Raw genomic sequence first — 13,228 nt, 5'->3', positions numbered from 1 at the left:
CTGTTGACTCGTGATACTGACTCAATTGTCTTTTCTTTCACAGAAAAAATACTTGTATTTTCAGGATATTACCTTTCTTGAGTGGTTTGTTGTACCATCTATCTTTTTTGATGTCTGGGATGGTAATCCTTACTGATGGATTCTCAACTAGGATTTTATGCAGCAAAGCTGAAATAAAAATATTAATACGATATTTACAAAATAGTTATGAGATTAGAATGCAACATTTACAAAATAGTCATGCAGATTAGAAACTTGTGCTGTGGAACATAGTCTCTATTAGTCTCTTTATATCCAAATACTTCTGGGCAAGAGAAAAAATAAGCTACTATATTATTGCTTTAATTTCATGTAATTGCTCTTTGCTACTGTCTATATCTTAGAATACCAGTTCGTAGATCTGATTCTCAGTTGTCTGCAAGTAAGCAGAGCAGGAGCCAGGTGGAAATGTTTCTTCGCGTGTGACACACATTAACAAAAAGATACAAAAACCCTCATCCATTTTCTTTCTTTTTTTTTTTTAATTTTTATTTATTAATGATAGTTACACACACACACACAGAGAGAGAGAGAGAGAGAGAGAGAGGGGGGTGGGGGCAGAGACACAGGCAGAGGGAGAAGCAGGCTCCATGCACCGGGAGCCCGATGTGGGATTCGATCCTGGGTCTCCAGGATCGCGCCCTGGGCCAAAGGCAGGCGCCAAACCGCCGCGCCACCCAGGGATCCCCCTCATCCATTTTCAATACCAAACTCATTGTTCCAATATATCATGTTATGTCCTCACGCACACAGTTTTATAAAGAAAATTTACTTTCCAATAAGAAAAGAGATAAGAGATAATCATGTACGCACCTATCACCCTAAAGTATCTTAACTATCTTGATGAAGAATTCATATATCTTCAAAAGCCAAAAAAAAAATTTTTTTTAATTTTATTTGAGAGAGAGAGAGAAAGCACAGAGGGACAGTGCAAGGGTAGGGGGAGAAGGAGATTCCCCACTGAGCAGGGAGCCTGATGCAGGGCTTGATCCCAGAACCCTGAGATCATGACTTGAGCTTAAGGCAGATGCTTAACTGATTGAACCACCCATACGCTCCCCAAAATTATTACTATTATTTTTAAAGATTTTATTTATTCATGAGAGACACAGAGAGAGAGAGGCAGAGACACAGGCAGAGGGAGAAGCAGGCTCCATGCATGGAGCCTGACGTGGGACTCGATCCCAGGTCCCCAGGATCACGCCGGGCTGAAGGCGGCGCTAAACTGCTGAGCCACCTGGGCTGCCCCCAAAATTATTTTCTAATGGGACAAAGATTTATACGAGAAACTGAAGCCATAAAAACACAGGGAATTTTTTTTTAAGTTAGGTCTAGGGAATATCTTTCCAAACATAACAATATAGTCAGAAAATTGCAAAGGACAAAATAATAGATTTGAATAAAAATATAAACTTCTGCTTGTGAAAATAGCATAAACAAAATAAAAACGCATGGCAAATTGTGAAAAACACTTGTAACTAAAGCAAAGCTCTAATGACATTAATGTTTAAAAAAAAAAAGAACCCATACAAAATAGTAAGAAAACCTCCCTGCCACAAGTGAGCAAAACAGATCATTCACAAAAATGGACAAAAAGCTAACAATGGATATACAACCTAACTGGTATTAAATTTAAAATAAGAAACAGTGAATATAGGGGTGCCTGGGTGGCTTAGCCAGTTAAGCAATCAACTTCATTTCTGCTCAAGTTGTGATCTCAGAGTCCTGAGATGGAGCCCCATGTTGGGCTCCATGCTTAATGTCTGGCTAAGACACTCTCTATCCCTCCCCACTGCACATGTGCACTGCATACACTCTCAGGTCTAAAATAAATATATCTTTAAAAAAAATTTTTTTAAATATAAACTAATGAAATTGTGATGAAATGATACAAACTCTCTAAAAAGCAATTTGGCAGGGATCCTTGGGTGGCTCGGTGGTTTAGCACCTGCCTTTGGCCCAGGACATGATCTTGGAGTCCCGGGATCGAATCCCACGTCAGGCTGCCTGCATGGGGCCTGCTACTCCCTCTGCCTGTGTCTTTGCCTCTCTTTCTGTGTGTCTCTCATGAATAAATAAATAAAATCTTAAAAAAAAACAAAAAATAAAAATTAAAAAAATTAAAAAAAAAAAAGCAATTTGGCCAGGTAAACCATAATAATTAAAAACTGCATATATCCCTGACACTTCTGGATTTGTTTTAAGATTTTATTTATTTATTCATGAGATACACAGAGAGAGAGAGAGGCAGAGACACAGGCAGAGGGAAAAGCAGGCTCCATGGAGGGAGCCCAACGTGGGACTCGATCCCAGGTCTCCAGGATCACACCCTGGGCCAAAGGCAGGCGCTAAACCACTGAGCCACCCAGGGATCCCTTGTTTTGTTTTTTAAACGACTTTATTTTTTTTTCTGCTGATTTATTTATATTTTTAAAGATTTTATTTATTCATGTGAGATACAGAGAGAAAGAGGCAGAGACATATGCAGAGGGAGAAGCAGTCTCCACGCAGGGAGCCCGATGTGGGACTCAACCCCAGGATCGCAGGGTCACGACCTGAGCCTAAGGCAGACACTTAACTGCTGAGCCACCCAGGCATCCTGTGAATTTATTTTTTAATTTGGTGTATGTGCATTATGTGAATGATCATCATATTGCTTTCATAAGTGAAAATTTTTAAAATATATAAATCTCCAAAGAAAATGAATTGGATGAATAAGGTAAAATATACCCACACAGCATAATTCCATCCTTTAAAACAATGATGTTTTACAGCCTTTAAAAACAATGATGTAGACCTATAGTTACAGTCATGGAAGAATGTCCATGTCAACAGCATTAAGACAAAAAAACAGGTTATAAAATAGCGTATGTAGTGTGATCTCATTTTCTATAAAAACGCAAATACTTATAAATAATACACATATGTAACAAATATTTGTAAAACATTTTTTTGTTATTTTTTTAAAGATTTTATTTATTCATGAGAGACACAGAAAGAGAGGGGCAGAGACACAGGTAGAGAGAGAAGCAGGCTCCGTGCAGGGAGCCCGACGTGTGACTTGAAGATGCTTAACCTCTGAGCCACCCAGGTGTCCCAACATTTTTACAATAAAGTGTAGAACTGGGATCCCTGAGTGGCGCAGCGGTTTGGCGCCTGCCTTTGGCCCAGGGCGCGATCCTGGAGACCCGGGATCGAATCCCACGTCGTGCTCCCGGTGCATGGAGCCTGCTTCTCCCTCTGCCTGTGTCTCTGCCTCTCTCTCTTTCTCTCTGTGACTAACATAAATAAATAAAAATTAAAAAAAAAAATTTAAAGTGTAGAACTGCATGTCAAAATATTAAAAGAAGCTATTTCTAAGTGCTGGGATTATACAGCTTTTTTTAAATTATTATTTTCCAATCTATCTGCAAGGATTATGGATTACTTATGTGATTATTTAAAAGTTAAAAAGAGGGAAACTCTAAAAACAACAACAACAACAAAGAAAAGTAAAAGGGAAGCCATGGGGATCCCTGGGAGACTCAACGGTTTGGCGCCTGCCTTTGGCCTGGAGCATGGTCCTGGAGTCCCGGGGATCAAGTCCCACATCGGGCTCCCTACATGGGGCCTGCTTCTCCCCCTGCCTGTGTCTCTGCCTCTCTCTCTGTGTCTCTCATGAATAAATAAATAAAATCTTTAAAAAAAAAAAAAAAAGGAGGGAAGCCTGGGTGGCTCAGAGTTGTGTGTCTGCCCTTGCCTCAGGGCATGATCCAGGAGTTCCAGGATCAAGTCCTGTTTTGGGCTCCCCCGCAGGGAGCCAGCTTCTCCCTCTGCCTATCTCTGCCTCTCTCTGTGTCTCTCATAAATAAATAAATAAAAATCTTTAAAATATATATATATATATGTATATAAAATGAAAAAATTCAAACATCACTAGGTTTCATTATATAAGAAATCAGTAGTTTCAATCAATATAACTCAGTTACCAAGAGGAGCTGAATCAATTTTTTTCCAAGGGTTAAGGTATGTTTTTTTTTCTTTCCAATCAGAATATTCTTGACAACTGTCACTGGGCTGGTCCCATGGTAATTCTAAAAAAGAAACAAGTCATGGTTTTCTGAGTATTCACATTATATAGTAAAGATTTTAAAGAAAAATAGTCAATGATGCAAATCCTAGTCAATGATACAAATCCATTAAAAGTTTCCTCCAAATTAATTCAATATGTTTTTCAAACCAAGAATACCAACTCACAGAAATTTTAGAGGTATTTCAAAAATGGATGAACCACTTCCACCCACCCTGTTTCCAAACTTATTCACACGAATCTTAAAAGATTGGTATTGTAATATTTCATTTAAAAGGTATACATACCTCATTTTTAAAAAGCTTTGGGATTCCAAGTTCCATATTAGTTATAAATAAAATCACTATTAAAATATATATAAATATGGATTCTCTTGGTTTGTTTCATTTATTTTGGTATAATAAATCTGGCTTTCCATAGGACAGGAGTTTCACCATGATTAAATAGCTCTTACCTCCAGCCAACATTGCTGTAAGTACTATTCCACAGGACCAAACATCAACTGGTTCTGCATGAAATTCTTTTCTCTTTAGAAGTTCTGGAGCAACATAAGGTAAAGTACCACACATCTTGTTCAATAAACGTTCACGATTATTATGCCGAAACACTGTTGCCAAGCCAAAGTCAGAGATTTTGAGGTTATCTAAACAAAAGTAAAAATGAATGGCACTGGAATAAAATGTTTTATAAATATATATATTTAAAGGAATTAAGTTTTATTGGAAAATCACTGGTGTTACTTAAAACGTGTACAACTTTTCTACCTTAAAAGGACAAAAAAGTGTTGTTTTTTTTTTTAAACGATTTTACTTATTTGAAAGAGAACACGAGCAACGGGAGCAGCAGAGGGAAGAAAGGGAGAAGCAGGCTAGCCCTGAGCATACAGCCTGCGGCAGGGCTCAATCCCAGGATCATGACCTGAGCTGAAGGCAGGCGATTAACCAACTGAGCCACCCACGTGCCCCAAAAAAAGAAATTTTAAAAAAAGAAGAAATAAAAGATATCACATAGCTAAAACTAGAAAAAGGCCGCCTCATCGCTTCTATTAAAAGAAAAATCATCAATACACAAAACAGTGGACCAGGTTAAAGAAAGACACTGGAGTCAAAGGAGATTGCCCTTCTGGAGAATGAACACTATCTTAGGTTGAAAGCAGAGCCAGGGCCTTCAACAACTTGTACAGAGGGCAGGAAGGAGGGATCCCTGGGTGGCGCAGAGGTTTAGCGTCTGCCTTTGGCCCAGGGCGCGATCCTGGAGACCCGGGATCGAATCCCACGTCAGGCTCCCGGTGCATGGAGCCTGCTTCTCCCTCTGCCTATGTCTCTGCCTCTCTCTCTCTCTGTGTGACTATCATAAATAAAAAAATAATAATAAAAAATAAATTAAAAAAAAGAGGGCAGGAAGGAGCCACCAATAACGTGACAAGTTCAACTTTCTCAGCAGCAAACAAAACCAGCTGGCAGAAGAAAATTATGTAAAGACATACAAAACCTAAAGATCCACAAACCACTAGAACTTCTTGTCAAAGAGGTCAAGTTTAGAAAAGAGAAACTGTGCAAAAAAATAAACCAGAAGAGCAAATTTACTCTAACTTCCCACTTTTAACACATGCAAACTACAGGCAGAACTTTCAATTTATCCTGTCCTTACTAAATATCTGCCATAACTGAGTGACACTGTGCTAGCCAATGCGGGTAAATTACTGAAAATTAACAACAGACAACTGCTGTGAAAGTTATGAAAATACAGAGCATTACAAGATCTTGCCTAATCTTAGGCAGGAGGGAAGACACCCCTCCTCTCCATTACCAAGGGTCAAATGGCACAACCTTTTTAGAGGGCAACCTGGCAATCTGGAAATTTGAAATATTTACTCTTTGAACTAGCAAGTCCCATTTCCAGGACCACAAATACCGAAATACTCCCTCAAATTCATAAGCATAAGGATATTCCTAGCAATATTATCTGTAAATAGCTTAAATGTCCATCAATAAAGAAATGATAAAATTTTATTATACATATATACAATGAAAACTATGTTGGTAAGCAGTTTTTTAAAAAAGGGTGCTTAGGTGGCTCAGCCAACTGAGTATCCAAGTCTTGGTTTCCTCTCAGGTCATGAGCTCCAGGTCCTAGAATCAAGCTCCATGTCCAGGTCTGCACTCAGTGCAGACTGTATTTGTCCCTCTCCTCTGCTCCTTCCCCTGCTCTCTCTCTCTGGAATAAATAAAATCTTAAAAAAAGAAAAAAAAAGGATGTATCTATAGCACTGACATGGAATAGGGTCTAAGTGGAAAAAAAAAAAAAAAAGACAAATGTCATAGCAAATATCCATTAGAACATGACCCAATTTTTATATTGGGCCTGTGCACAAATTTAGAGAATAAACATTGCTTTCTATCTTTTTAAATCTAGAAACAACTTAAATATACTAAAATAAGGGATTGATTCTCTGAAAATCAAGTATATCCACAGAATATAGTATGTAAGCCACTGATGATGTTTGCCTGCATTTGAATTGGGAGGTAGCTATGTAATTATCCTTTTAATATAATATAAATGCAAATACTATATTTAATATTAAATACATTGGTATTGCATATTTAATATATATATAAATTTATATATAAACTTAACATACTTAAATATATAATATAAATCATATATAACATGACACAATTATTTTTTTTAAGATTTTATTTATTTGTTCATGAGAGACCAAGAAAGAGAGGTAGAGACAAAGGAAGAGGAAGAAGCAGGCTCCCTGCAAGGACCCCAAGATCATGCCCCGAGCCAAAGGCAGACGCTCAAACACTGAGCCACCCAGGTGCCCCTCCATGACACAATCTTGACAAACCACTGAGATTAAGAGTGCCAAGTTACCACTGAAAATGCTAATATAACTGTAACATTCCTTGAATCTTGCTGTTTCCTATGTCTGCAACATAATACTAGGGTTAGAGAACTGCAGATAATAAATTCTAAATTGAGGGATGTGGTTATCTCTGAAATAAAGAGAATACATTTGTGAAAGAATACACTGGACTTGGACTATATTTGTAACGTTTTCTTTTTTAAAAAGATTATTGGGGGATCCCTGGGTGGCTCAGAGGTTTGGCACCTGCCTTTGGCCCAGGGCACGATCCTGGAGTCCCAGGATTGAGTCCTGCATCGGGTTTCCAGCATTGAGCCTGCTTCTCCCTCTGCCTGTCTCTGCCTCTCTTTCTCTCTGTCTATCATAAATAAATAAATCTTTAAAAAAAAATTAAAAGATTATTGTTAAGTATTAGATAAGAACAAAAGAATATTTATATACTATGCAGGATATGAGAAATATAACGAACATCCATTTACCTAATACTCAATTTAAGAACATTCTAACAACAAAAGAACATTCTATTTCCTTTTAAATCCCCTGGGGAAAAAAAAGAAATTCCCCTGTAATCAGGGACACCTGGGTGGCTCAGCGGTTGAGCACCTGCCTTCAGCCCAGGAGTGATTCTAGATCGAGTCCCACATCAGGCTCCCTGCATGGAACCTGCTTCTCTCTCTGCCTCTCTCTCTGTCTCTCTCATGAATAAACAAAATCTTTAAATAAATTAATTAATAAATCCCCTGTAATTATTTCCATCAATATATTCCCTTCCCTACTTTCTCAGAAGTGACCAACATTCTGATTTTTATTTTAATATGCTTCTTTGTGGGATGCCTGGGTGGCTCAGGGATGCCTGGGTGGCTCAGTGGTTGAGCACCTGCCTTCGGCCTAGGGTGTGATCCTGGAGACCCGGGATCGAGTCCCACATCAGACTCCCTGCATGGAGACTGCTTCTCTCTATGTTTCTCTCTCTCTCTCTCTCTCTCTCTCTCTCTCTCTCTGTCTCTCATGAATAAATAAATAAAATCTTTAATATGCTTCTTTGTGATTTCCCGATTTGTATCTCTAAATAATATTCAATTTTATATATTTTTGAACTTCATATGAATAGAATATACTTGTGTGAACACTTCCATGAAATATATCCATGCCATTACTTTGTACCTATAAATGACACATCTCATAATTTATCTATTCTACTGCCAGTAGACATTTAGGTTGTTTCCAGTTTTTTTGCTATTATAAACACCACCGCTTTGAGCAGTGTACATATGCATAATGTTTTATTTATTTATTTATTTATTTTAATATTTTTTATTTATTTATTAGAGAGAGAGAGAGAGACAGACAGAGAGAAGCAGGCTCCATGCTGGGAGCCTGATGTAGCATTCGATCCTGGGTCTCCAGGATCACACCCTGGGCTGAAGGTGGAGCGAAACCGCTAAGCCACCAGGGCTGCCAATTGTTTTATTTTTTTTAAGCCAGGTCAGTACACTGGTAGTTATTGTTTTTTAATTACATTACATATTATGTTTTATGAAAATTTTTATGTCCCTGAACTTTTTTTTAAGCTCTACACTCAACATGGAGCTCAAATTCACAACCCCAAGATCAAGGATAGCGTGCTCTACCAACAGCCAGGCGCCCATGCCTAAATATTTTTTAAATTTTAAGTAACTGTAAAGGTTTTTATAAGATATAAATACAATGTAAAATAAAGTCTACATGCACATTTAAAAAGCAGCCCGGGCGGCTCAGCAGTTTAGTCCTCCTTCAGCCCAGGACGTGATCCTGGAGACCTGGGATTGAGTCCCACATAGGGCTCCCTGCATGGAGCCTGCTTCTCCCTCTGCCTGTGTCTCTGCCTCTGCCTCTGCCTCTCTCTTTCTCTCTCTCTGTGTGTGTGTGTGTGTGTGTCCTCATGAATAAATAAATAAAATCTTAAAAAAAGAACGCATATATCCTTTGATCTAACTTATGTTGATACACGTATGGGTGAAGATATATACGGCTCCTTTATTCTCACAACCCAAATAGATTCTCTTACTATCACCATTTATAAAGAAGGACAGTAAGGCAGAGAGAAAATATGTAATGGCCAACTTACACAAGGCTATACACTTACTATGAGGTGGCCTAGAAATTCCAAGCTTTTAACACTATTCCATACTGCCTCTCATCGTTAGAGACAAACAATCCTTTTTCCCCAGAGGGATTTATGTAGCTTGAAACCTACATTTCCTCAAATAAGGACTTAATTTATAGATGAGGAAGGGGATGAATGACTGTACTACCATCAAGCCTATTAGCATTCAAAAACAATCAAAATAGAATGAAAAACAGAAGCTAAAGGATTCTCCAGCCTTGCTCTCATTTCTTGGGACTCATCAATCAACTATTCAGTTCCTTTTTCCCAATACCAAATTTTCTGAATATCTAAAATTTTGCTATTTGCCTTTATAAAGCAACTTGCAGAAGGCTAAATAACTGAAAGAGGATCTTAGCTAGGTAAATGGCTTAATAAGAGGTTATCTTGGAAAATCTGGGTGCCTCAGTGGTTGAGCATCTGCCTTCAGCTCGGAGCACGATCCTGGGGTCCAGGGATCGAATCCCACAACGGGCTCCCCAGAGGGAGCCTGCTTCTCCCTCTGCCTCTCTCATGAATAAATAATTAAAAAAAAAAGAGAGACTTATTTATTTTAAAGAGCAAGAAGGAGAAAGGGAGAGGAAGAGAGCCTCAAGCAAGCTCACCCCTGAGCATGGAGCCCCTCTTGGGGCTTGACCCCATGACTCTGAGATCATGACCCGAGTCAAAACCAAGAGTGGGATGCTCAACCAAATGAGCCATACAAGCACCCGTCATCTTTTTCAATCCTGACTCAATAAGCTAATACTTTCACTATCTGTCCATCCCAGTTTTTATGACATGCATTAAGTAAAACTAAACTCTTTGCATCTCCATCCAAGTCACAGATTATAAAGAACAAACAGAGTGGAGCTAAGATGGCAAAGTAGGAAGGGGACCCTAGGCTTGCTTCATCCCATGAACACAGCTAGATAAATATCAAATCATTCTGAACACCCAAGAAATTGATCTGAAGACTGAGAGAACAAACTGCACAACTAGAAGGAGAGAAGAGGCCACACTGTGAAGGATAGGAGGTACGAAGATGTGATTTCGGGGAGAAAAAGATCATGGGTGCTGCAGAGGGGAGGGAGCCCTGCTCAAAGAGAGAGGTGGGGGGACGCCTGGGTGGCTCAGCAGTTGAGTGTCTGTCTTTGGCTCAGGGCATGATCCCAGGGTCCTGGGATCGAGTCCAACATCAGGCTCCTTGCAGGGAGCCTGCTTCTCCCTCTGCCTTATGTCTCTGCCTCTCTGTCTCTTATTTAATAAATAAAATATTTTTAAGAAAAGAGAGAGAAAAAGAAAGAGAGGTGGGAGAGAAAGAGAGAGAAGAGTACACGGGACATCACACAAGGAAAACACTTCCCAAAACCACTGACTGGGAAAAACAAGAGGCTGATTTCCCTGTTTTTACAACCGGCAGGGCTAAAAGACTGGAGTTTTAGAGGTCTGTGGCACGGCTTGTGTGGAGCCCTGAGGGCACTCAGTGCTCCCAGGGAGACGAAGGGCAGAGAGCCTGGGAGCAGATGGTGCAATCTGAGGATCCCCTGGGACACACTGAGAGAGACGGTGCCCCCTTCTTGGTGTACACCTGGGAGAGGTGGCACTGCCTCTCCAGGGACAAAAGAGCCAGAGGGCACCGTTTCCCTACTCCACCCCTCAGTACAGGTGCAGAGATACTTGCTGAGGGCAGCTAACCTGGACACTAGCGCTTTGCTGCACTTTATTCCAAACTACATGCCCTGCGCTTTGGTGTGACTGCCGCTCTGGGACAAACCTGCATCAGTCCTAACAAGGCAAGACCCTCCTACAGAGGACAAGCACGGGTCTGTGCCATACCAGGTCCCTAAAGTTTGGAGTTTTAAAACTCAGCCAGCCTGCTTGGGGTAGAACACAGGTGCACTACAACACCAGTGGGCAGACAGCCTGGGCACAGACAGGGTGAAGGAAGCAGATCTGAGGGATGCCTGGGACACCTGCTCTTCTGGGAGGGCTTCCTAGACAGTGGTGAGTATGAACTTCCCTCTCCAGGGACAAGAAAGGGGGCTGGTGCCATTACTCTACCCTGCCCCTCAGCATAAACTAACTTCAGTAAGCAACACAGCACCGACACTTGTGGCCAAAATCGCTTACACCAAGCCTCACCCACCCTGCACTCTACAGGTGCTGCCTGTCTCAGGCAAGTACGCCTGAGAACCAGCACAGTGGGTCCCTCCCTCAGAAGACCAGCACAAATCCCCTCCATGCACCAAGTCTACTGACTGGAGAGTTCCGCAGAGCTTCAGCACAAGTGGAAACAGCATCAGGTCGCTTTTACCAAGCAAACAGAGTACACTTAGTTAAAACTCACCACACTCTGGCCAAGGTCCAAACACTCCCCACTGCAGGCAAGGAGAAACTCTGCAGGGGACCAATCTGAGGAAAAGAGCAGCCAAAATATAGCCACAGACAACACACGACATACCTCAGAGACACTTCCTGAAGCGCCAAGCCCTGGATAATATAGGACCTCTTCTTTATAAAGCCATTACTCTCAGAAGTAGGAAACATAATAGGCTTTCCTAACACAGAGACGAAAACAGAGACCTAGACAAAAATCCCAAGATGGAGGAATTCATCCCAAAGAAAGAATAAGAAAGGTCGTAACAGGGATCTAACTGAAACAGATAATATGAAACATAAATAATATGTCTGATCTTTATAAAGCCATTACTCTCAAAAGTAGGAAACATAATAGGCTTTCCTAACACAGAGAAGAAAATAGAGATCTAGACAAAATCCCAAGATGGAGGAATTCATCCCAAAGAAAGAATAAGAAAAGGTCATAACAGGGATCTAACTGAAACAGATAATATGAAACATAAATAATAATATGAAACATAAAACATAAAGCAACAATAAGAATACTAGCTGGGCTTGAGAAAAGCACAGAAGACACAAGAGAATCCCTTACCTCAGAGATAAAAGATCTAAAAACTAGTCAGACCAAAATAAAAAATGCAGGAACTGAGATTTGAAATCAACTGGATGTAAGGACCACAAGGATGGAAGAATCAGAGGAACAAATAAGTGATACAAAAGATAAAATTACATGGAATGCCGGGGTGGCTCAGTGGTTGAGCATCTGCCTTCAGCTCAGGTTGTGATACTGGAGTCCTGGGATCAAGTCCCACATCAGGCTCCCCACAGGGAGCCTGCTTCTCCCTCTGCCTGTGTCCTGTGTCTCTGCCTCTCTCTGTGTGTCTCTCATGAATGAGTAATTAAAAAAAAAAAAAAAAGAGTTGGATACTGAACCAACTGAGCCACACACGTGCCCTGAGACAAATGAGATTTTAAACCAAAGACTGTATAACAAGAGATGAAGAAGGGCATTAAATCACAATAAAGGGGTCTATCCAACAAGAAGACCTAAAAACTGTAAATATTCATGCCCTCCATTTGAGAGCACTCAAATATATAAAACAATAACAAACATAAAGGAACTCATTGAGAATTATAAAATAACAGTAAGGGACTCTAACACCCTACTTACAACAATGGACAGATCATCTAAGCAGAAAATCAACAAGGAGGGACGCCTGGGTGGCTAAGCAGTTGAGCATCTGCCTTCGGCTCAGGGTGTGATCCCGGGGTCTGCAATCAAGTCCCACATCAGGCTCCTTTCGGAGAGCTTGCTTCTCCCTCTGCCTGTGTCTCTGCCTCTCTCTCTTTCTGTATCTTTAATGAATAAATAAATAAAATCTTAAAAAAAAAAAATAAAGAAAAGAAAATCAACAAGGAAACAATGGCTCTGAATGACACACTAGACCAGATGGACTTAACAGATATATTCTGAACATTTCATCCTAAAGCAGCAGAATACACATTCCTTTCAAGGGCATATGGGACATTCTCCAGAACAGACCACATACTGGGTCACAAATTAGGCCTCAACAAGTATACAAAGATTGAGATTATACCATGTATATTTTCTGACCACACATTATGAAACTTGAAGTCAACCACAGAAAAAATTTGGAAAGACCACAAATACTGGAGATTAAAAAACAGCCTATCCAAAGAATAAATGAGCCAACCAGGAGGTTAAGGAATAAAAAACACATGGAAACAATGAAATCAC

General features: G+C 40.1%; 1 protein-coding gene across 2 annotated transcripts in view; it reads right to left on the bottom strand.

The window, feature by feature from the left end:
* The window catches only part of CHEK1 (checkpoint kinase 1), a 37,782-nt gene that overhangs the window by 14,802 nt on the left and 9,752 nt on the right, over nt 1–13,228 (bottom strand). For both annotated transcript variants that reach the window (XM_055307113.1, XM_055307112.1), the window contains 3 exons: nt 4,563–4,751; nt 4,008–4,112; nt 73–168 (listed from right to left, as the gene is read on the bottom strand). In XM_055307113.1, the coding sequence (XP_055163088.1) occupies nt 73–168; nt 4,008–4,112; nt 4,563–4,751 (390 nt within the window). The remainder of the gene's footprint in view (nt 1–72; nt 169–4,007; nt 4,113–4,562; nt 4,752–13,228) is intronic.

Source organism: Nyctereutes procyonoides, unplaced genomic scaffold (assembly GCF_905146905.1).
Source record: "Nyctereutes procyonoides isolate TBG_1078 unplaced genomic scaffold, NYPRO_anot_genome, whole genome shotgun sequence".
Taxonomy (NCBI): domain Eukaryota; kingdom Metazoa; phylum Chordata; class Mammalia; order Carnivora; family Canidae; genus Nyctereutes; species Nyctereutes procyonoides.
This window is presented reverse-complemented; position numbering and strand designations above follow the sequence as displayed.